Source organism: Chaetodon trifascialis, chromosome 21 (assembly GCF_039877785.1).
Source record: "Chaetodon trifascialis isolate fChaTrf1 chromosome 21, fChaTrf1.hap1, whole genome shotgun sequence".
Taxonomy (NCBI): domain Eukaryota; kingdom Metazoa; phylum Chordata; class Actinopteri; order Chaetodontiformes; family Chaetodontidae; genus Chaetodon; species Chaetodon trifascialis.
In genome coordinates this window covers 3,137,501-3,157,592 of record NC_092076.1, presented here as the reverse complement: position 1 = coordinate 3,157,592, position 20,092 = coordinate 3,137,501, and the positions used below count along the sequence as shown (strand labels likewise).

General features: G+C 47.1%; 1 protein-coding gene across 1 annotated transcript in view; it reads right to left on the bottom strand.

Moving 5' to 3' along the window:
* myo1d (myosin 1D) overlaps positions 1-20,092 on the bottom strand; it is an 83,067-nt gene that overhangs the window by 28,190 nt on the left and 34,785 nt on the right. The window contains exons 12-18 of the mRNA XM_070990503.1: positions 18,820-18,890; positions 16,723-16,797; positions 16,087-16,219; positions 15,366-15,532; positions 11,877-12,084; positions 973-1,196; positions 210-348 (exon numbers count right to left, since the gene is read on the bottom strand). Coding sequence (XP_070846604.1) covers positions 210-348; positions 973-1,196; positions 11,877-12,084; positions 15,366-15,532; positions 16,087-16,219; positions 16,723-16,797; positions 18,820-18,890 — 1,017 coding nt within the window. The remainder of the gene's footprint in view (positions 1-209; positions 349-972; positions 1,197-11,876; positions 12,085-15,365; positions 15,533-16,086; positions 16,220-16,722; positions 16,798-18,819; positions 18,891-20,092) is intronic.

The window sequence follows — 20,092 nt, the reverse complement described above, 5'->3', positions numbered from 1 at the left end:
GATTGGCCTAAATTCAGCTACATTTGAAGGCAACGTTTGGTGCTGGACAGCTCTTGATGCTCACTCACTACCAGAGAAGCACTGACGTGAGATCTGCAGCCCTAACGTGGATTTTAGAGACACGCAGAGTAAAAACAAACCTCACATCTTTCTTTCTTTGTCTGCTGCTGTACTCCCCCCCCTCCTGCACCGCCATCCCGCCTACTCACCAGGTAGTTTCCTTCCCAGGCCCTCTGCAGACCCAAGTCGGCCCTCTGGCCCTTCAGGGCCTCCAGACTGGCTACCTTGGCCCTCACCTGCAGGGCCTCTTCTGGAGAGAGGCCTTTGATCAGCGTCCATGCCCACCACCTGGAGGTAAACACACCCAAACACGCACACAAAGAGGAAAGTAAGAGCAGAGGAAAATCGACTTTCTCCGCGAGGCCTTGACGGTCAGCAGACCCCAGCTGTCCTGCTCTTATTGGCCTTTCACTCACACATCCTGACAGCCAACATCATTCTCCAGGAAGGCGATTTTCTTACCCTGCCCGGCTTCAAATAGAAAAAAGCAAACAAACAGACGTGCAGATGAAAGGCAGTGATGAGTCTTTGATGGAGGAGGGAAAATCAATGCCCAGTGTGAGCCCGAGGCAGAAGGAAACATGTGTAAGCTGCTTCAAACGGACTCATCTGGATGTAAAACAACACTCGAGACCGCGCGTTCGCTCCTGCGGTCGGATCCAATTTTAGTTCAGCCAATCTAAGAAAGTGATTTTCTTCTAAAGAAAGCGCTTTAAAACATTTCACTTTAGAAAGATTCATCTGCCTCTGTGCTGAATTACATAACGGAGAACGATGGTACGTTGTTCTTAAACTTCATATTTGAAATAAAGGAGGACCCAAACCACAGAGTACAGCAGCTTGTTCGCATTTGGAGAGCCTTTATCTGACTCTCGACACGGCTGAAAGATGCAGTTGCCTCATCAGGAGTACCTGTTATAGATGCTTCTGAGCGCGTCCTCAAACTTGCGCAGGACTTTCGGGGGCGTGGGCCACTTCACGTGCCTGCCGTAGTCCTTCATGGATCGGACGTTCTTGAAGCGCCGGTTGACCTCGCGGATGTAGGACTTGACCTTGTAGCGTCGGTAGGCCTGCAGGATGATGAGCGCCGCTCTCATCCGCCGGTATCGCATCCTGGCGATGGTGCCCCTCCACACCTGGAGACACAGGACAGCGTCGTGGAAATGCATGGATGCAACGAACGAAGGCTCACGTGCGTGGAACAGAGCTGCTGTGGGCTCTTTAAAACAATAACTTCCATACTTCCAGAAAGTTCTGGGACTTGCAGGAGACAGATCACAGAAAAGAAAGGTTAAAACTGAGGCAGCAGAGGAGGAGAGATCCTGCTTTTAATCCGTTTTAGCAGTGAAGCCCTACAAACGCCGGATCCTACATTCCCCATGATGGAGCTGATAGCACATATTCTTCAGACCGTATGTCCTAAGAGGAACAGCCTGCAGCCGCTGCAGCTGCTCCATGAGGCTGCAGCTGCTCGTAAAGTAAACCCGACTGTAGAGAGATGAACCAAAGTAACCTGACGATGGAAAGAGTCGCTAAAGGACCGTGAACGTCTGCACCAAACTTCACTGTGAACTAACCCAAAGTGCCAATCCATCTTGCCGTGTGCCTCCACAGCTGCCCCATGCAGGGACCGTCAAACCCGATCCACATTAAACCTGATCCAACATCGGGTCCACCCCAGAAAGAGACAGAACAAACACTGACAGCAGCCTGACGAACAGCAACAAGCCTTTTTCACAGCCCACACTCTGTTTCTCGCCTCATGAGACGCACATGTCCACTGGGATGCACTCAGGTGAGACACACACCTGGACATCTGAGCCCCGTGTGGCTCAAGCCCCGGGCCTCTTCTTGGTTAGGAAGACCTCAGAGGACTCATGCAGACTTTATCTCCTCTCCCTCTGGTGCTACCGCAGAGGGATGCATGAGAGGACATTAACAACTGCTGCTTATTCAGCAGAATATCCACTAACTGAAGGTAATTTACTTGTTTCAGTTAAGAGGTGCGACCTCTGCATTAAAGTCTAAATCACAGGGAGTAAATACTAATAAAGGCTGAATACAAATGTCTTTTTAAACGTGCTGCCATTTCTCTTCACTGACAATTAGACATAAAAACTGTTTTTCCATTAATCATCATTAGAATTTTTTACACATTTTTCCGTATTTGTTATACATCAGTGCTTATAAGGTTTGAATAACGGATTCAGACTAAGACAGGGGCTGAATTAAGGACCCCCAAGCCTGCCTGTAACCAAACATGGGTTGAGTGGCTATCAGACCCTCTAAAGCATGAATAATAGATGGAAGTGGGACCCTGGGGAGCCATAACTCCTCATCCACCCTCACTAAAATCACCACCATATGCTCCCCTCTTACTGTATTCTCTCTCTTTCTGATGCACACACATTATTTACACATTTATTTGACTAGACTGCACCTAAATAATCAGCAACTTAGCGTCACAGACTGAAATTAAAGGCAGCGCTGCACTGGAGGCTCACTTCTGGATATCATCTCAGAATAATCACCGAGATCAATTTAATCTTTCAAAGCGCGGGGGTGCCCCGAAGGCGCAGGAAAGGATTTCCTGCATTTGCATATTAAGACTGCGGAGGAGGCGGTTTTCACCTGATGGGGCTGGCGGTGCGATAATTTGCAGACGAGGAGATAAGTCATGCAGCAGTGGGACGAGGGAGCGGCGGACTCATTCATGCAGTCAAGATGATAACGTTTAAAGCGCCTCGGCTGCACGCGGGACGTGTTTGTTAAGCAAAGGAATGCAGCATGGAGCCCCGAGGAGGGCGGCCTTCTCTCACACTGACATCAACACAAACAGGCCAGTCAGCCATCGAAGTCACAGAGCCAGCCTGGCCACACCGTGTCTCTCAGGAAAAGGTTTCATTTGGATCTGTTAAGATGTAAAGTTTGTGCAAACGTGAGGCGTCCGGTAATCTGAGATCAGGCGTAAACGACGAGAAGCCCGTCTGTTTTTCTGTGCTTTGAATCGGATTCTTCGGTGCTGTGACTGTCCCTCAGAGACGCCAGCGCTCTCCTTTGTCCACGTCTTTGAAATGCAGAGCTGCTCTCAGTGTGCTCATGTTCTGTCAGGCTGATCTGTTGTCACTGTCACTGTCCGCAGAGGACATGCTGGATTCTTCACACACATTTTAGATCTACATGCATCAGACATTCTGCCGTCGTGACCTGCACGAACTGCGATTCGCTGGTCTGTTCTCAACATGCGTCCATCTTTGGGCTGTGTGATTTGAACGTGCTCCTTTATGGGCTGAGAAGATTCACACACGTCTGCGTCTGATTAAAACACACTTGACAGGCTGACACGTACATTAATCCTACATCTGAAAACAGCTGTTTGTCTTAGCTCGTGATGCGTGTCTCAACATTACGTATTCTCTGTGATTTCCTCATTTTCATGCCAAACAAACAACATCTATTCCTAAAAATAGCTCCTCTAATGCCGCTCAAGTCTCAGATGAGGTGCTTCTCCAGCAAAATGGCTGCTGACGACCTTTTCCTGCGTTTCCTGCACGCTGCACTGTTTCTAATACATAATGGATGAGAGCGAGAAAAGAGGAGCGACTACATATTCATCGCTAATCGACCCCTGAGATGACTCTCCCACATGCTCGGGGTGGCGGCGCTGGGAGGAATGGACGGGTTTCTGCAGCCTGCCCTGACTTCGCCGCCTCTGTGGACGAGGTTAAAAGTTACTTCATCCATATTGAGTGTTACGGTAAATTAAGCAGAGTTTTAGGGTCAAACGCTGCTGTCAAAGCGGCCATGGTGTAAATGCTGGACTAAGAGTGCAGTCAAATTGAGCCTTTTAAGGTCAGTAAATAAAATTCTGTGTGAATACAGCAGTTTATTTTGTTTATGGCCTTCTTTTCAATGTTCGAGCTCCATTTCACACTCATATCACTAGTTTATGTGATTCTTAATTCATTTTTTATGATGTGCAGCTTTTTCATTATAATCGCCGCCAGGATTTTGCTCACAGTTATAAAAATAATTTCCTGTTTACGCCAAAACTGATAACCTGCACGGCGAAGCGGCCGCGTGGCATACCTCCACTAAAAAGCCATTTGTGTGGAGAGAAATCTGATTTTCAATGTGCCGGGCAGACGTTTGATATCGTGCATCGCGGCTTCATGAGGACGACCGCGATCCTCGCTGGTGCTACAGGACGATGGACTTAAGGTGGAATTATGGAATTAGGATCACATGAATCTGGCTTTAATTACACAGCACTGCACAGGAACAGTGTTTCTACGCTGTCATTCACTCTGACACACAGCAGAAACGTGAATGTCGGCTTGGCTCGCTGATGAATACCAGACTATTTTCGTGCGCTCAGCAGCCGAAGTCATGACATTTTTCTCGTTCCTTCATTGAGTGGCAGAAAGCAGCGGCTCAGGGCTGCAGACGATTCTGAAGAGCATCAGCGTTAGCGTTGGCATAGTGTTACAGAGTCTTATGATGATTCAGCATCACGGAAATGCATCTGCTGGTAACTAAAACAGCAATTAGCATGAGCAGTATTGATACTTCAAGCATCGATCAGCCCATCAATACCTGACAAACTGTTACAGGTGCACGTTGGTTGGTGCACGGTGTGTAAATTTTCACAATCTCTTGGCCTCATATATTGTTTTATTGTTCACCTACTTCACATTCCCCAGAAAACAATTAAGTTTTTACTTGATATTTACATTATTAATTAACATTTTTAACATTTTTTCTATGAGTCATCTGCCTCCTCCCACCTCAATCTGGACTGAACTTGTTGATATCACTACTACTACTCACAACTAGTCTTCATTGTATTTTTGTTTTGTTGATATTTATACACTTTGTCTTTAGGGATCAATCATTGATGAGGTAATTGCATCACATGGTCGAGATTTAGCTGACGTTTTATTGCTTGTTGCTCGGGCTGTGGCACATCAAACAAAGCAAAAAGTGGCCAAATGAGATGTTCAGTGCGAGCTCCGTGAAGACGTTGCCTGCGTAACATCCATATGGTGCTCAGGCCTGTGCCAGATCCACAACTGTGTTTATCTACGCTGCGAATCACTAATTAAGTTGTAAACTGGTGGAGCTGGAGGTGAGAGGCGGGAGGCAGAAAACACCATGAAGCAACAACGAATGACATGAACTGCCTGCGCTGCCTTCGGGGGCTCGTTTAGGCGTGTGACAGGTGGAAAGTGGCGAGGGCTCAGAGTTATGATGGGACCAACCCGCCGCCCATACAAACACCATAAACACATTTTCTGCTCCTCAGACAGTGAAGCAGGGCGGCCGCGGTGACGCTGGTGAGCTGATGAAGATGACACTCGGGGGAATGTGGATAAATCAGGCCAATAAAAAGGCCCCTGACGGTCTGCCCCCTCGCTCTCCCGGCCAATAAAGCCATCTGATCATTCTTTTAGAGACTCTGCCATCATGGAGCCGGCCCTCGCCGCGCTCCAGGCCGGGATTTACGAGCTCATCAAAGCCAGATTGGGGATCTTTCGTTGCAACAAAGCGGGACAGATTGCTGGTTTTATTTGGGGGGCTGGCTGGTTTGAAATGCGCGCTGGGTAAAAGCACTCACAAATCACTTGTGCCAGGGCGGCTGGTGAGAGCGGGGGGGGTTTTGGTTGAGACGTTGAGCGGAGCAGAACACAGACAGGATCCATTACTGGCTACTGAGCGTCTGCTACTGCGGCTGCAGCGCTAATAAACTGCAGTGTTCGCAGTTTAAAAGGCCCGATGAAAACCCCCTCACCCGTCACCTCGAGGGGGAGAAAAGCGTGACCAAATTCCGACATGGAAAGACAGATAGGCCGGTCTGCGCCACCGTCACACTTGACTGCGGCCCACTGCTGAAAGGCCGAGTTTCCACATCCTCTGGGGATATTGAGCTGGTTTTCCAGCGACACGCTCGATGCACACGGTGGGCGGAGGGCGGCGGAATCAGGAGCGTGACACAATTTAGCGAGGCTGCAACGTGCTCCGACCACGGGCTGTCACAGGGAGACACGGGGCCGGGGCACAGGCCGGCGCCCATTATCATACATCAATAAAGTGAGAGCGGCACACCCACCAGTAACACTAACACCACTTTACCTTCAATCAGGACTCCCAGTATCATACCATTCTGGCATTTCAGCTGTGGGCTCACACTGATCCACAGACTGATCTGGAACAATGCGGTCTAATTAGGAGGGCCAGTATCGAAGATTAAATTGAGCGGCTCTGGACGGCCCATCCATCAATTAGATGGGACTGGACGAAATAGATTGGGAGAATATTGCAGACGCGATTGAAAAGCGTTTGAAGGACACAATAAAATCGACTTATTGAAGCTTCGCGTCCACGTGAAGGAGTGAAAGACGAGTACGAGGGTGATGTTTCTGAATATCTGCACAGGATGTTCTACATAAGACTAGATGTTAATAACACAAATGGACTTTTTCTTAATCACTGTGAATGTTCAGTACGTGCAGATGGGATTGATTAAAGCTGATTAATTGATCAGTCGATCAACAGAAAATTAAAGGAGTTTTCTTCTTTCCTACTGGTTTCTCATCACACTGCTCTGTGTGTCCATGAAGTGAACTGATAAGCCTCTTTTTTAAATATTTATTTAAGCCACACCATGTTTTTATGCTCATTCTGTGTCTTTTTACGTGAAGCACTTTGAGCTGCAGCTCTTGTATGAACGGAGCTATAAAATAAAGTTCATTATCATTATTGTATCAGCTGCAGCCCTGAACTGACCATCAGTGTGTTTTTTTCCATTCATTCATTTCATTCTTTAAAACATTATTTTCTAATATTTTGTGTGGCTTTCTGTTGTCATCCTTACATATTTAGTGAGGTTTGGTTCTAACTTATCTTACTGGAATAGTGTTTCTTAAGCATCCTAAAGCCTTAAGCCATCAGGTCGCCTGTCTGTCTTCTGTTATTTTGAAAACTTCAGTTGTTAAAATATAAGATTTCATGTTGGGCTTTGCAGGCTGACGAGTGGAAGCAAAATCTGAAAAAGACAAAACAACAAGTAAACGCTGGCTGTGAGCCATGCAGTGTCAGTTGCCATGGAGAGAGGCCCACAGTCAAGGTCTTTTTCAGAGTTTTCATACTTGCCGAAGGGTTTATGTGCTGTGGGATATTTTTAGGCTACGGCTTTGAAAGAAGGCACAAATTCAGTTGATGCTGTGGCTTTCATTTTGTTCTGAAAATTTCCTTTGAAAATTGATTACATGACCAAGGACCTCTGGAAACACAACACGCTGGAGGTTTGCAGAATAAGTGCAAGAACGTCTCATAGCGTAAGAAAAAAGAGCTCGAGTCACCGAAATCAGTGGAAACAATAAAGCAGAGGAAAGAAATGTCAGTTTTCACATCACAGCCTGCAGAGAACAGAGGAAACACGCTTCCTCTCCTCTAAATCCAGCCGTGTAACTCGAACAAAGACGTTAAACCGTCCACCTTTGATCTGCCACAGCGCGCTCATCCGCTGAAGTCCTCTTGGAGGTGATATCTCCGGATGATAACTCAGACACTTCGCAGGTTCGGAGGGGATCGCGGGATTAGAGATCATGTTTGTGCCGAGGTCTAGCAGGAGGCAGATCAGCTGTGGCCGGCTGAGCAGAGAGGAGTGCTAGCCTCGCACCGAGCGGCCTGCTGGTCACCAGAGGGCCGTCCGCAGACGAGCCCCGTTTCCAGACTCTCCAGAAACAAGCTTTTATTTGTCAATTCATCGCCTCAAGACATGACTTATCCATCGGGAAAGGACGCAAAGTAAAAAAATAGGGCTCTTCATCCTTAAATGTTTTCATTTAGCCGCCGCTCAGACAAACCCCCCCGTGGCCGCGCTGTGAAAGCTGACTACCCAAGACATAACACTTGCCACGTCTGATAAACCCGGCGCTGCACGGAGACGATGTAAAGCTTTGGAAAGCAATTAAGGCGCCAGCTCGGGGTACACGAGGGGGGAGTCTCTCCTCTCGTCATCGTCGCTGCTCTGACAAGCGCCGACAGTTAATGTGATGTGGATGGCTGAGCTTGAATTTATGAAATATTCATTTTCACGTGGAGAGAAGGTGGGGGTGGGCCATGTTTAATTTATAACATCTGTATTTATGTCGGACCGTGAGCCTTTTTCTTCCAGCGGTAATGATTAGATGGCTCTGTCCGACGGAGAGGTTTCGGTGTTGTTGATGTGGGATGGCGCACAGGAGGATGTGGAGCAATCACCGGGGATTCACCCAGGCCTGATTGCAATGAATTTTAGGTCGGGCGGATTGACCGGCTGCAGCGCCGCGAGAGTGGAAAGATGAGTAAGAGAGCATGAAGAGAGGAGCGAGGGATGGAGAGACCGGCAGGATTAAATGGAGCTGTGAAGGAGCCTCCTCCCCTCCTCCCGCCCCAGTCCTTTCCTCCAGCTACTCCCCCTCCTCAAAGGAGGAGAGGTCACGGTAATTTAAAGGGCTAAAATGAGAGTGCAGCTCCAGAAAAACACAATGTTCCCCCAGTCTGGACAGGAAGTGGCACTACAGGAGGCCACTCGACCCGACGTCAGGAAGACTGTGTTATTTTGGTGTTTTGTGGGGCAAGCTGAGCGGCATCATTATAAACCCATGAAGCAAACGGTGGGACGAGGAGTGAGTCTGAGCCTCAGTCATAGGCTGACGGTGCTGGCACTGCCGTCCCGACTGGCATAAGGCAGTGTGGTGTGCCAGGTGCTGATAAGGGGATTGCTTGGCGCAGCAGATCCGACTCAGGCTGGGATGTTTGTTTGACTAACAGCGTGGTAGATACAGGAGTCAATGGATGCTGCTGTCACATTGCTTTTTGATGGTGTGTGTGCCGGTGAGTGTCCGTGTGGAGGCCTTAACATTGACAGAGGGCACGTTTAAATAGGCCAGCTCCAACAAGGTTTGTTTTGGTGGAAAAGCCGCAGTTCCTCTGGGCTTTCCCTTCGTTATCAAAGCCCGCTCATCCTCGGAGATACAAGATAGGATCCTCCTGAGGGAGAGGTGGAGGGAACACCCGTCTGGTCCGTCTGTGGGAAGAGCCGCGAAGGGTCACGTAGATCAATAAAGGTCAACCAATCGATCCACCAATTTGGCTGGAACACCCTTTCATGTCTGAGAGGCTGGAGAGGGGTAGACACACGGTGTGGAGGAATCTGCCCACGTGATTCTAACGTAATGACGGGCAGGGGAAGACACATAAGTGTCAATCACATGGTTCCCGCGTGTGATGATGACGGTGAGTGTGTTTCTACACATACACCAACAGCTAGCTGTCAGTCACAGGGGGCATTTTGAAGCATCCAGGCGATTCGCATGGTGCATCCTTGATTGTGCAGTTTCCAAACCAACCCCTCCATCTATCAAAGTGACAAAGTTTCGCTCGGCACGCTGGTCTGACAGCATGTCAGCGAACGCACCATAATCACACGGAGACACTGGCACTGACGCGTGACGGGATAACCGTCGGCTGAGGCACATGAGCAGCGATCAATATTCACAGCAGATCATTCGAAACATGTCGAGCTGAGGGGAGAACAGACGTACTGCTCACGGAGACGTGAGAATTCAATCTGTTTGGACTTCAGCAGAGCGCCGTGAAACCAAGCCGTCGATACGAGGCGACGCGGCCACGCCCAAACACACACGAGGTTTAATAAAAAGCCGCTCGTCAAAACTATTTTCTCTGACTGATGAAACACATTGAAATACGCTCACTCTTTGTATGAATGACAACAGGTGGCAGATTAAAGCCTCTCTCATCACAGCAGATCGTGTCTCTCAGCCCAGCGTGGAGATCTGATTTAAGATCCGATGACAAATTAAAAACTGAGTGCGGGTGGAGAAACCTACCCTCAGATCAACTGGTGTTAATTTGGTGTCGACTGACCACGCCTGGCTTAGCTGGCACGGTATTCACGAGCAACCTGTTCAACAAAAGCACGTTTGAAATCGTCGTTTCTTTGGGTCTATGTTAGACGTGTACCTCCTAAAGCTGGAGGACCTGTAGAGCTCATATGCAGACTTGAACAGTTTTATGGCACATTGCAGATTTTCCTCATATTGTGCAGGCCTATTGGAGCTACTAGACCAAAAAAGGTTGGGGGAGAGTTCCTGCCTCAAGTGGAGGAGTTTAAATATCTTGGGATCTTGTTCACGAGTGAGGGGACGATGGAGCGTGAGATTGACAGGCGGATCGGTGCAGCGGCTGCAGTAATGCGGTCGCTGTATCGGCCTGTCGTGGTGAAGAAGGAGCTGAGCCGAAAGGCGAAGCTCTCAATTTACTGCTCAATCTACGTTCCTACCCTCACCTGTGGTCATGAACTTTGGGTCATGACCGAGAGAATGAGGTCCCGGATACAAGCGGCTGAAATGAGTTTCCTCCGCAGGGTGGCGGGGCGCTCCCTTAGAGACAGGGTGAGGAGCTCTGACACCCGGGAGGAGCTCAGAGTAGAGTCGCAGCCCCTCCGCATCGAGAGGAGTCAGCTGAGGTGGCTCGGGCATCTCTATCGGATGCCCCCTGGACGCCTCCCTAGGGAGGTGTTCCAGGCATGCCCCACCGGGAGGAGACCCTGAGGAAGACCCAGGACACGCTGGAGTGACTATGTCGCTCGGCTGGCCTGGGAACGCTTCAGGATCCCCCCGGAAGAGCTAGAGGAAGTGTCCGGGGAGAGGGAGGTTTGGGCCTCCCTGCTCAGACTGCTGCCCCCGCGACCCGGCCCCGGATGGAGTGGGAGAAGATGGACGGATGGATGGACCAAAAGAAGGTGCATTAATCCAATGAATCAAATCACTCATCGGAAAGCATGAGAGGAGCTGCAGTAAATGGTAAATATATACTTTTTAGCTCTTGCTCCTACAGAAGGTTGAATGCTCTTCTTGTAATTCACTGTATAAAACTTTGCGGCAAACTTCTGTAATGTGAAAAATAATCGATTTCATCACACTTGGAGCTCAATAAAGCCACCCGACCAGATCATTCCAATGCATGAAAGCATTACACAGTTAGAAACTCTCATTATATTTACAGTCCCTTGACAAACGGTGAGCTGCAGAGGTTAATTCCGGACCAGCAAACCAAAAACAACAAACAGATTTAGCTTAACGATGATATAAGGACAAATCTGCTTTGTACTAATCAGATACAAAGACCGTCCTAGTTAATTCCCAAAACCCTGAAAGATTTCAAATTATTATTCTCAGAGCCGCTCACACATCTAACAACTTTACAAGAGCTGTGTGGGTGAAACTCAGACATTCGCCCTGAGAGATAGAAGAGACCAGCGCTGAAAATACAACATTAGATCAGCTCCAAAAATACCGCCGCGCCTGTATAAAAATTTTAGTTTTGCTAGTCTCCGAGGTTATTCGTATGCAGGATGCGGGCTGGTGAATTTCAATGAGAACACTCGACTCGGGCCTTGAAACCAGAACACCCCTCATGGTCTTATTGAGAGGCCGTCAGCAGATAATAGCTGTTGATACCTCAATCAGAGGTATTGACAATAACAGATGTTTGCAAATAGGAACTCTGTCATTATCATCAAATACTGAAAGGATGCTTCTCATTTGGTTTGTTGCTTTGAATTCAAGGCAGAATCAGGGAGAGATAAAGACTATAGGGGGCTTCTCAAGAGCTTTCCTGCTTACATTCAGCAGCATGAATGTCATAAATGCTGGATTTCCGCATGGGGTCAGAGCATTCATGCATCAGTCGTTTGCAGTTTCAAGCCACAGTGAGCTCATAATACATGACGAGGTGGACGGACTCACCTTCTGGAGGAAGAGGACGATTCTCTGGACCATTTCAGCTCGCTGCTCCTCCAGGCTGAAGAGGGTGCGCGGCGTGCGGATGAACACCTTGGTTTTCCCATAGGCCACGTCATGGTCAAACCCACAGCCCTGCAGGAGCCTCTTCACTGCATCTTTGTCTGATGGCAGGTCGTGATTTGGCCACGTGAACTCTGAGATCATCTTGTATCTGCAGGAGGGACAACGTGGTCGTGTCAGGAGCGTCTGGATTACTGTTCACAGAGACCTTCTTCACACCGCTAACTTGTTAGCACTCTTTCGGTGTGTTTGCTGTTAGTTCACACCAGCTTAATAAATATATGATGAAGGACTTCGCTGCCATCATGACCAAACACAAGACTTCCTGAAGGCACAACACTTCTTGAAGGCCAAATAAAGTGTTTTTAGTCATGCTAGCAGCGTGGATTTCTGCACAGATGCTCATCTTTAGTGAAACGTCGACGCAACATTTCAAATATCTGCAAAACTACTGAGATTCCCCTCAAATGTACTCTGTGTTTAGTGCTAATTAGCAATGTTAGCATGCTAACTCTTAAACTAAGATGGTGAACGTGGTAAACATCACACCTGCTAGACATCAGCATGTTAGCATTTAGCCCCACTGTGACCAAACACAGCCTCAAAGAGCTGCTAGCATGGCCGCAGACCAGGGAAATGCACTGTTAGCTGACTAGCTGATTAGCTGCTACCTTCGCTAGCGGGCACCAGAAAAACTAATCTTTTAACCTGAAAAGGATCTTAAGGTCTGTCTCTGCAGGAAGATGTTTTGTTTCTGAATAATCTGTCTCCTGTGTGCTTGTTTAAAAGGGCTTACATTTCTTTTTTCTTTCCAGATCACGTGATGTGTGAAGGAGGAAAGAAGCGTGCGCTGAAACGCTGCACAGTGCCGGATAGATCTTCTTAATTACTAAGGAAGCATGGGACTTTGCCCCTGGCACAGAGCCATGGAAATCACATCACTTAGTACATGAAAAGGGGATTAATTATTGTATCGTGCACCTGCAGCCCAACACAGGGGGCAAAGGGTCAAATTACGCTTGTGAGAGTCTTTTCAGTGCTCTAATTGGGCTGAAATACAGAACCTTTAAAGCATGCTTTTAAAGCCTTATGGTCTTTATCTCAACCATTAACCTTATGCTTTTTAAGACCTGTGGACGCCTGTTACAAGGAGTCACAACACTGAGACTACATTCAACCACAGACTGATGAATTTAAGTATGCTTGTTGAAAAAAATGTCACCAGAGCTGAGAAACAGCTTGTGCTGCTGTCGCATAATAAAATGCCTTCATGTCTCAGTCTGGGATCCAACAAAAGCAAGGCTCTCGTAAGTCGCGTGGGTTGTTTCTTTTAGCACATCACAAACTACCAACACGGAAACAGATTATGAGGCTATTCTGAGACAGCAGGTCCAAAGATCCAAACATCCCGGCGCCCGCGAACAGACTGCATCCCTGTGTCACTTCACGGCCTCGCCAGCAGGTCGGCCGTGATGTAATACCGAGTCTTAGTGCGTCCGGGGGGGTTGGATGACTTGTTAGCATGTTACGCAAAAGACTCATTACCTAATCCTCCGTCCACCATGATGGCGTCTACGAGGGCAGTGTGACAGCTGGGGAATGAGGGCAAGGCTACAAGTTCGGGGTGTGTGTGTGTGTGTGTGTGTGTGTGTGTGTGTGTGTGTGTGTGTGTGTGTGTGTGTGTGTGTCTTCTTTTGTCCGACCGACTGTCCAAAACCAAAAAGATTCAATTCTTAAAAAATAAAACACAGCAAATCTGCACACATCAGAGGCTAGAACCAGAGAATATTTCCAGTTTCTGCCTCATTAAACAGCTCAAGCAGTTAAATCGAGTCTGAAATTGTTGAATTATTAACTAATCAATTAATCCCCAGACAGTTTCAGCTCTGGAGACATTATCAACCAATTCTAGCCAATCACAGATTTCAGTGCCAAAGCCAAGAAGCAACAAGAAGCTGCTGCACAGAGAGAATTTTGGGGTAATTTATAATTGAATTTAATGATTTTATTACAGGTTTGCAGGTTAATTTAAGTATAAGTAGTAAAACTACACTGAAGTACTGCATTACATTACTAAAATAAAGTAAAATAGTATCAAATAAATGTACAAAAGGTAGTCATGAAGCTGAATTGCCCTTTCAGGGTGATATATTCTTATGAAAGTTATATTATTGGATTATTATTACGCACTATTGTTACTTTGGAAGTGATGTTGAAATTGATTTCATCAGATTTTTAATCAAATTTGCTCGTTTACTGTAACATTTGCTTATTATTTATAAATAACAGGGTTAAATTTAAGGAATCTGATCAAAAACATTTGTTTCCATGATAAAAAATATTTATATTGGCCTGAATTACCTTTTTTTTTAATCAGCCTCAGAAATCCATTATCGTTTCTCTGCTTTCAAACAAATTAGCGCCAATTGAGAAGCAGCAGACTTGTGATGTCAGGTGCTTCTGAATAAAACATGAGTTATCACCGCAGATCATTGACTAGTTTCACCACAACGTCTCTCGCTGGTATTTAAAATCCAGCCGGCTTTTAATCAAGGTCAGAGGAGAGAAATATTACGCTCGCAGGAAACAAAAAACACTAAATACGGTGAAAGCAGAAGATAATGACGAGCGTTATTCTGTGACGGCTGCTGATTAGCTGTGAGACTTGATCAGATTCAAGCTGATGAAGGTTACACAACACGTCTTCACACCCCACAGTCAGGACCTGTCACGTAACATCCTTCATGGCTGCCCAGCCTGCAGCTTTAGGGGTCCATGTTTGTCCAGAACGCCTAAATAAAGAGTGTGTGAGGTGAGGAGGAGGAGGAGGAGGAGGTGTTACTCAATCACTTCTTCCTCCCAGATTTTAAAGCTGGTCCCCACCAGCAAACATTTATCCTTCGCATTATGACCCTAATATGGTTTGACAATACAGAAATTTATGAAATATGCCTTTAACCTGGGCTTTTTCTCAAAGGCTTATATTTTTATTTTGTTGTTTCTAGCCTATTTCTATTATTATTATCAGCATATTTGCAGTATTTATGGCACTCTATCCCTGTTTAAATGTTCATTTTGTGTCTTTGTTCTATGTGAGGCATTCAGAACATGTAAATTCAGTTTTTCTATACAAACACTTATTCTTCCAAAAAGTTTTTCTACTGCAAAACAAGCACATTCAACTAAATCACAGGTCTCAAACTCATTCCACAAAGGGCCGAGTGGCTGAAGGTTTTCTTTCCAACCAAGCAGCAGCACACCAGACTTGACTCATTTCATCAGCTGATCTCAGTCTTCAGACAGCTGATTGGTCAGACTGCATGCTCTCGGTTGGTTGGAGGAAAAACCTGCAGCCACACGGCCCTTTGTGGAATGAGTGTGAGACGCCTGAACTAAATGAATCCGAGGCGCGTAGAATGACGCTGTGATTACCTCTGCAGGAAGCGAGGGTACGTCTGTCGGTAGGCGAAGCCGGCACGCCGCACCCTGACGTTCTCCAGCAGCCCGAGGTACTCCACCTGATGGCGGCAGCGCTCCTGCTCGAACAGCAGAGGAGACTTGACGTCGTTGGGCTTGATGCAGCGAACGTAGTACGGTTCCTGCATGGGGCAACAGGGGGTGACGGTGTGAACGACTGCTGAGCATGTGTGTACTCAACCTGCAGGACTGACCAATAACTCACTGCTGTCATTCACACTGACGCCTGAGAGAGCACATGTTGTACATGGAGGCAGGCACTGGTCAGTGACACTGAGGAGAATGTATTTAACTCATTAACAACGGCCCAAACCTCAGGCTGTCTTTGTAGACTTCTATAGACGTCATATATGAGTGATAAGAAAGTCACTGTGTGCCACTTTTATCTGATTTAACCCTCTGAACACCACAACGCGCCGGCAGGTTTGAAAGGCTTTTATTCTGACAAAACTTTGCCACCCTTTATCATAACTGTAAGGGCAGAAATGATCTTTGGATTGTCAAATTTCCAGCAGTCCTTGAATGAATCATGTGCTGCAAAGACTTTCCTCAGGAAAAATAACCAAATCTAACCTGAAAATATGAATATTTCATGGAGATCAACTTATTCTACGTCTGGTTTTAAATCTGCACCACAACACATCCTGTAGAAAACTAAATTCTGAAAGCCTTTAACCTTAGAGGCCAGGTTCTCCACCAGCGAGATCATGGAGTTCTTGAAGAGCGTCGCGGCCGTCAGCGGCCGCTTGGTCACCTCGGTGATGCTCAGTTTGCCCTCAGGCCACATCCCCTTGAGGACCGGGTTGGAACTGGACAGATGGAAGAAGAGACGTGAAGGACGGAGTTGTATGAGTGGAGACAACAACACTTACGTGACTGCTGGGAGAAGTGAGGATCAGAGCACAGATCAGTGATTTTGGGCGTCAAACAGCCGTGAAAGATCATAACGAGCATCAATGCTTCAATGACTCCGACCTAAAAGGTGGTCCATCATGTCATAAGCACCCATGTTAAAACATTTCTGCCCGATATCCAAACATCCCGCCTTTGAACCGTGTAACGTGTATCATGAAATGCACATTAGACAGGTCAGGAATCACTAGACCTCACATTTACATTCAGCAGAGGAAGAACAGCAGAGGACTGGAGAGGAGGAGACGAGACGAGAGCGAGCTGGAAGATTAGCTGAACTCGTCCTGCGCTGGTTTTTTCTGTCGTGTAATCAAAGCGCTGCGAGGAACACACTGAAGAGTGTGTGGAGGTGACTGAAGCGGTGTGTATTCCTCTGTGTGTGTGTGTGTGTGTGTGTCACCTGTTGTACAGCAGTCTCTTGAAATCCTGGAACAGAGTGTCTTTGTTCTTATCTATGAAACCCACCACTGAGTACCTGTGAAGAGAGGCAGGCAGGTAAATGCATGTGTATGCACCAACACACACACCTACACACCTGTTATGTTCGCACTGGTCATACCTACATGATTACATTGACCTTTATCTAAATCTAACTCTGAATCATCCACTTTACACCGAGAGGCCACAGAAGAGCCTGAATTCCTTGAGACATGGGTTCAACACGCTGCTGCAGACTTCGAGGTTCTCGTCCATGTGGACGTGACGGCATCACACAGCTGCTGCAGACTTGTTGGCTGCCACATCCCAACGCTGCTGAGCTACTGGGTTCAGACCTGGTGACCCTGGAGGCCAACGGAGAACCCCAAATCATGGTGTTCATGGAGGCTGGAGAAGCAGAAGTTTGGCCGGCTGTCGCTCTTTATACTGCGTCACCTGACCATGTAACCTGACTTTCTAAAGGCTGTCTGGCACAAAGCCTTCAAGGCAAACTTCTCCCACATGCTCCTTTCCCCAAACTCCCTGAGACCTGCTGTCCTCAAGCCGTCCACCAGATGCCCTCAGACTGGTCAGCTGAAGTCCCCGACCAGCTACGCACCTGTTCCCTAACCCCTCATCAGCCTGCATACCCGCCCCTGGAACCTGCCCCGCCCTGGGTGCAGCCCTTTGGGACTTGGGAGCGTTAATCCTGCTGGAAGTGGCCAATAGAAGATGTGCAGACTGAGGCCACAGAGGGACAATACTCCATTTATCTATATCTAACCATGCTCCATCAGTATTCAGGGCCTAGAACATATTCCCAACACCATAAGACCAGCAGCTCCAGCCTGAACTGCAGGTGTAAATGGTGGTTCAAGTATATCTAAATACAGACATGTATGTCAACATGCACTCTGAGGTACCGTGTGCGGTTAATGACAAACTGCTATAAATAACAGAGCTGTTGAACGCCACGCTGTGAGACGGCAGAAGTGCCTGGTCTAAGTGGTCCAATCGAGCCTGCCAGTCAGGCCCTGCTCCTCTGCCTGAGTCCTCCCCTGGGTGCCAGACACTTAGCCCTCACAAATGGGCTCCACACACTTCTCTGAGAGCACTTTTTGGGGGCTTAGCATGTGTGATTTATTCATTTGAATGACGTCCAAGTACTTTGGGGATTGGGAAGTGGTGCTGTCATTCTGTGGGATGTCATTCGATGGAGATGTAGTTTACATGTTGGGGTGTGTGTGTCTGTGGCTGCTCCACATTATTTTCATTCTGGGTTTATTCGTGTTTTAACGCGGTGGAGCTGAGCCTCTGTTTCACTTCTGACCTCACTCAGCCTCCCTTACAGCTGTGGTCAGACATGTGCTTTGATGCACCTGTTGGCTTTGTTCCATCCATAGCTGACAGCAGTGTCACGGTGTCCTGAAGCACACCTGTACATCTCTGCAGCAAGGTGAGCAAAAGCAACATTTTCCATGTTAAGTGACTCTTTAAGGCTTCTGAGCTCTGCCTGAAAACCCTCGAGCAACTGTGTTTTCAGCTAGACTTTAAGCCAAAGTCAGGGTGATTATGCTGGCTTTTTGTTTTAACAGCATATTCTTTCATAAGCTTTAACACGTGTTACACGTGGATGAAAACATTACTTCTTTGAGCCTCGACGGACGCTGTTTTGTTACAGTTTTATCGCTGCGCTGAAATGGAAATTCCCCAAATAGTGTTTGTTATATTTACATGAAGTGATCAAAGACATTATATAAAGTAAAGGATCAAAGGATTTTTGCATCCCTGCACAGAAAGCAACTGGCTGGTGGCTCATATTCAAAGGCTTGAACAGACAGAGGGACCCGGGTTATGAACAGAGGATGAAGAAAATGTTGTTCCCACGTCCCAAAACAGCCATCAAGCTTGATTTAAGAACCACAACTCCCATCTGCTCTCGAAGTGGCCAAAAGCACAAGGCTGTGGTTTCAGTAGGCAGCTCTGCGGCATGAATATGTAAAAATGTACAAATGTGGGAAAAGAGCATGAATCATTGGTAAAAGCTTCTCCTGAATAAATAAAACTTTAAGATACTTACACCACGTCTCCTGCATAATGCCTGATCCGAAAGTCTCTGTCAAACTCCAAGCTCTTGTCAGTCGGCGAGAGCTGCAGGGACAGACAGAGGGACACGATGGTCAAAGAGGACATCCAGCATTTATCTGGGGAAAGTCTGCGAGTGTAACTTCAAACTACATGAGACATACACAGAGCACAAACCGTATACAAAACAAAATGTCACTTTTCCCGCTTCTTCAACTGAATTTCAAAAATGTCTGCCTTCGCCAAAAGTCTTCTGGCTGCTCCAACCATGGAAGTCACCATATAATCAGTGCTGGAGGTGCTGCAGCTTTGACGGATCGTCCAGCAAACAGCGAGCAGTGCAAAGCGTCTCAGAGGCGTCCACACCAGGACGTCGCGTCCTGATAACAGCCCATCTTTCCCAAAGCAGCAGATAACAGCCATGTGCACATCATCATATTCTGCGTTTCAGCCAGAGGAGACTCATATTTTATTAGAAACTTCAAAGAAACGTGTGGTTTTTGGTTCCTCCTGCAGGTCCTGGACATGTTTTACTTCTGCTACAGTTCAGGAGGCGCTCATGCATCATTTGATGATTGGAAAAGGATAAATGTTACCATCATGCTTTTGGGAAATGGCGCCACCTACTGCCTCGCTCGTGTTACTGTTCTTGTGTGTGAGACATTTTGCTAAACGAAGCTTGCAAGTTTGTTTTAAAACGTTTCTATAAACTTGTGGACGAGGCTCCCTGAAGCTGCAGATTCCCACATCTGGAAAATCTGTGTACATTTTCCATCTTGGAGATTTCCGCTGTTCGGATTCTGAAGCGTTCGTTTCGCTCTTTGCACTTTAAACTAAACGCTGACAATTATTCGTAAAACTGCTGGAGCCACTGCAACATCGGATGCAGCGATGCGGAAAACACCGGCGCTGTCAGGGAGGATAAAGTCTTAAAGAGAGGAGGAGGGTGAGACAGGAAGGACTGTGCAAGATGCAGGCAAAAGAGACGTGAGGCAAGGACTGAGGAAGAGGAGGAGAGGTGAATGTAGCGTGATGGGAAGAGACAAGGACAAAAAAGAAAAAAGGAGTGTGTGATACTGATGTCTGTATGTAGGCCAGTTAGAAAGGAGCACAAATGGAAATGCAGAGCTCTGTCACAGCCTTGCAGCAACTTCTGATGATTCGGCTTCCTCTTCCTCTTAAAGGAATAGTTCGACATTTTAGCATAAAAGCTGAACAGCTTGTCTGTTAGCCTCCTAACGTCTTTAAATTTCACGATTCAACATGAT